This window comes from Octodon degus, unplaced genomic scaffold (assembly GCF_000260255.1).
Source record: "Octodon degus isolate 3935 unplaced genomic scaffold, OctDeg1.0 scaffold00080, whole genome shotgun sequence".
Taxonomy (NCBI): Eukaryota; Metazoa; Chordata; class Mammalia; order Rodentia; family Octodontidae; genus Octodon; species Octodon degus.
Window position 1 is genome coordinate 11069970 of NW_004524656.1, and position 1401 is coordinate 11071370.

Here is a 1401-nt window from a genome sequence, read left to right on the forward strand (position 1 = left end):
GTGGAGGCGCCACGGAATTCCCACCCCCGCCACGTGTTTTTCGGGTTTTAGTGGAAGCGCTTGTTTTTCACAGCTGAGCTTCCCCGCAAGAGTGATTTCCTACGTTTTGATTAGTTCCAGACCGCGCAGTTTAAAAAGAACTCTATATCAACTGGTCAAAAAAGACGATTGTGATTTTTAAAAATGTATCTGAACCCCTTCACTTTTTTTTTTTTAACTTACCTGATGCTCCTCCCTTCCACATATTATTTTTCTCATTTACTTTAACTGAAGAGCAATCAATGTATTATTTCGGGTCACAAAGCCAACTCCAGTGTCAGCATTCATAAATCTTTAAATGGGATCTTGGCTGAGAGATCACTTAGTCTGTATCAAGTGTTCTGTGAAAGTTTCTTTTCCTTCATCTTACAGGCTTTCCCCAATAAACGTGGGAAAGAAAACAGCTGTTAGGCGACCGACTTCCTACTTTGTCCATAACGTTAGTCATGTCCTGATACAACAAATCTATGCAACAGACTAACTTGAACTGAACAGCTCTGCCTTCTGATGGCCTCGCTGGAGAGTCAAATTGTAGGATATTTTGTTTGTTTTCTTGTATTTTGTTGAAGGGTGTCAACACTAAGCCCCGACTCATAGTGATGCACTCGTTTTCAGCCACCCCAGGGCTGGGATTACAGGCGTTCACTAGTCTAACCGGACTCTGTGGCCGGCTCAGCACGCCTGGGGGCGGGGTGAGGCATCACAGGCTGGGTAATGGAACCCTGGGCCCTGAGCTTGTCTAAGCAGGCGCTTAATTCGCTGAGCCATCTCACCTGCCCTGGAAGGTCAAATTTTGTAGGGCTCCTAAATGTGCGCTCTTCAGTAGCAACTGAGTTTGTGGTCCAAAGTACAGTAATTCCTACCTGTTGAGATGGTTTTCTGAGTTCAAGCATAGTAAAACGTACATTTCACGTTTCATTTCTTTGAGGTGTTCAACCTGCTCCCTACTAGCGCAGAGAAATTCCGAAAGAACAACAAAACATGTTTACAGAATATAAATTTTTATTGTGGCCATGTCTATACATTGTAACTGTGTTACTTAATAAATCACATTGTTTTGATTTAGCTTTGTATTCATTTGTTGTCTACTTTATGTCCATTTGTAGCCTACATTTCTTTCCCTTTTTCTTAGTTTTTTTAATTTTTTCCTTTTTCTTAGTTTTAAACTTGATTCATAAAAAGTAAAAATGTTATCAACAAAGTTATTACCTTCCTAAAGTATTTCTTTAAATTTTCAAAGACTTCCATGTTACTGTTGAACATTGAGTAGTTGCTTATAAATTACATCTTCAGTGGTGAAACTTTAAAAGTTTACATTTTGCATATTCATAATCTTAATTTTTAATGTTTAAAATTATGTGT

At 39.0% G+C, this 1401-nt stretch overlaps 1 protein-coding gene across 1 annotated transcript in view; it reads right to left on the bottom strand.

Annotated features, from left to right (window-relative positions):
• The window catches only part of Rexo2 (RNA exonuclease 2), an 11886-nt gene extending 10914 nt beyond the window's left edge, over positions 1 to 972 (bottom strand). Inside the window, exon 1 of the mRNA XM_023721209.1 lies at positions 903 to 972. Coding sequence (XP_023576977.1) covers positions 903 to 932 — 30 coding nt within the window. The 5' untranslated portion in view covers positions 933 to 972. The remainder of the gene's footprint in view (positions 1 to 902) is intronic.
• Between the last annotated feature and the right edge of the window lie 429 nt (positions 973 to 1401).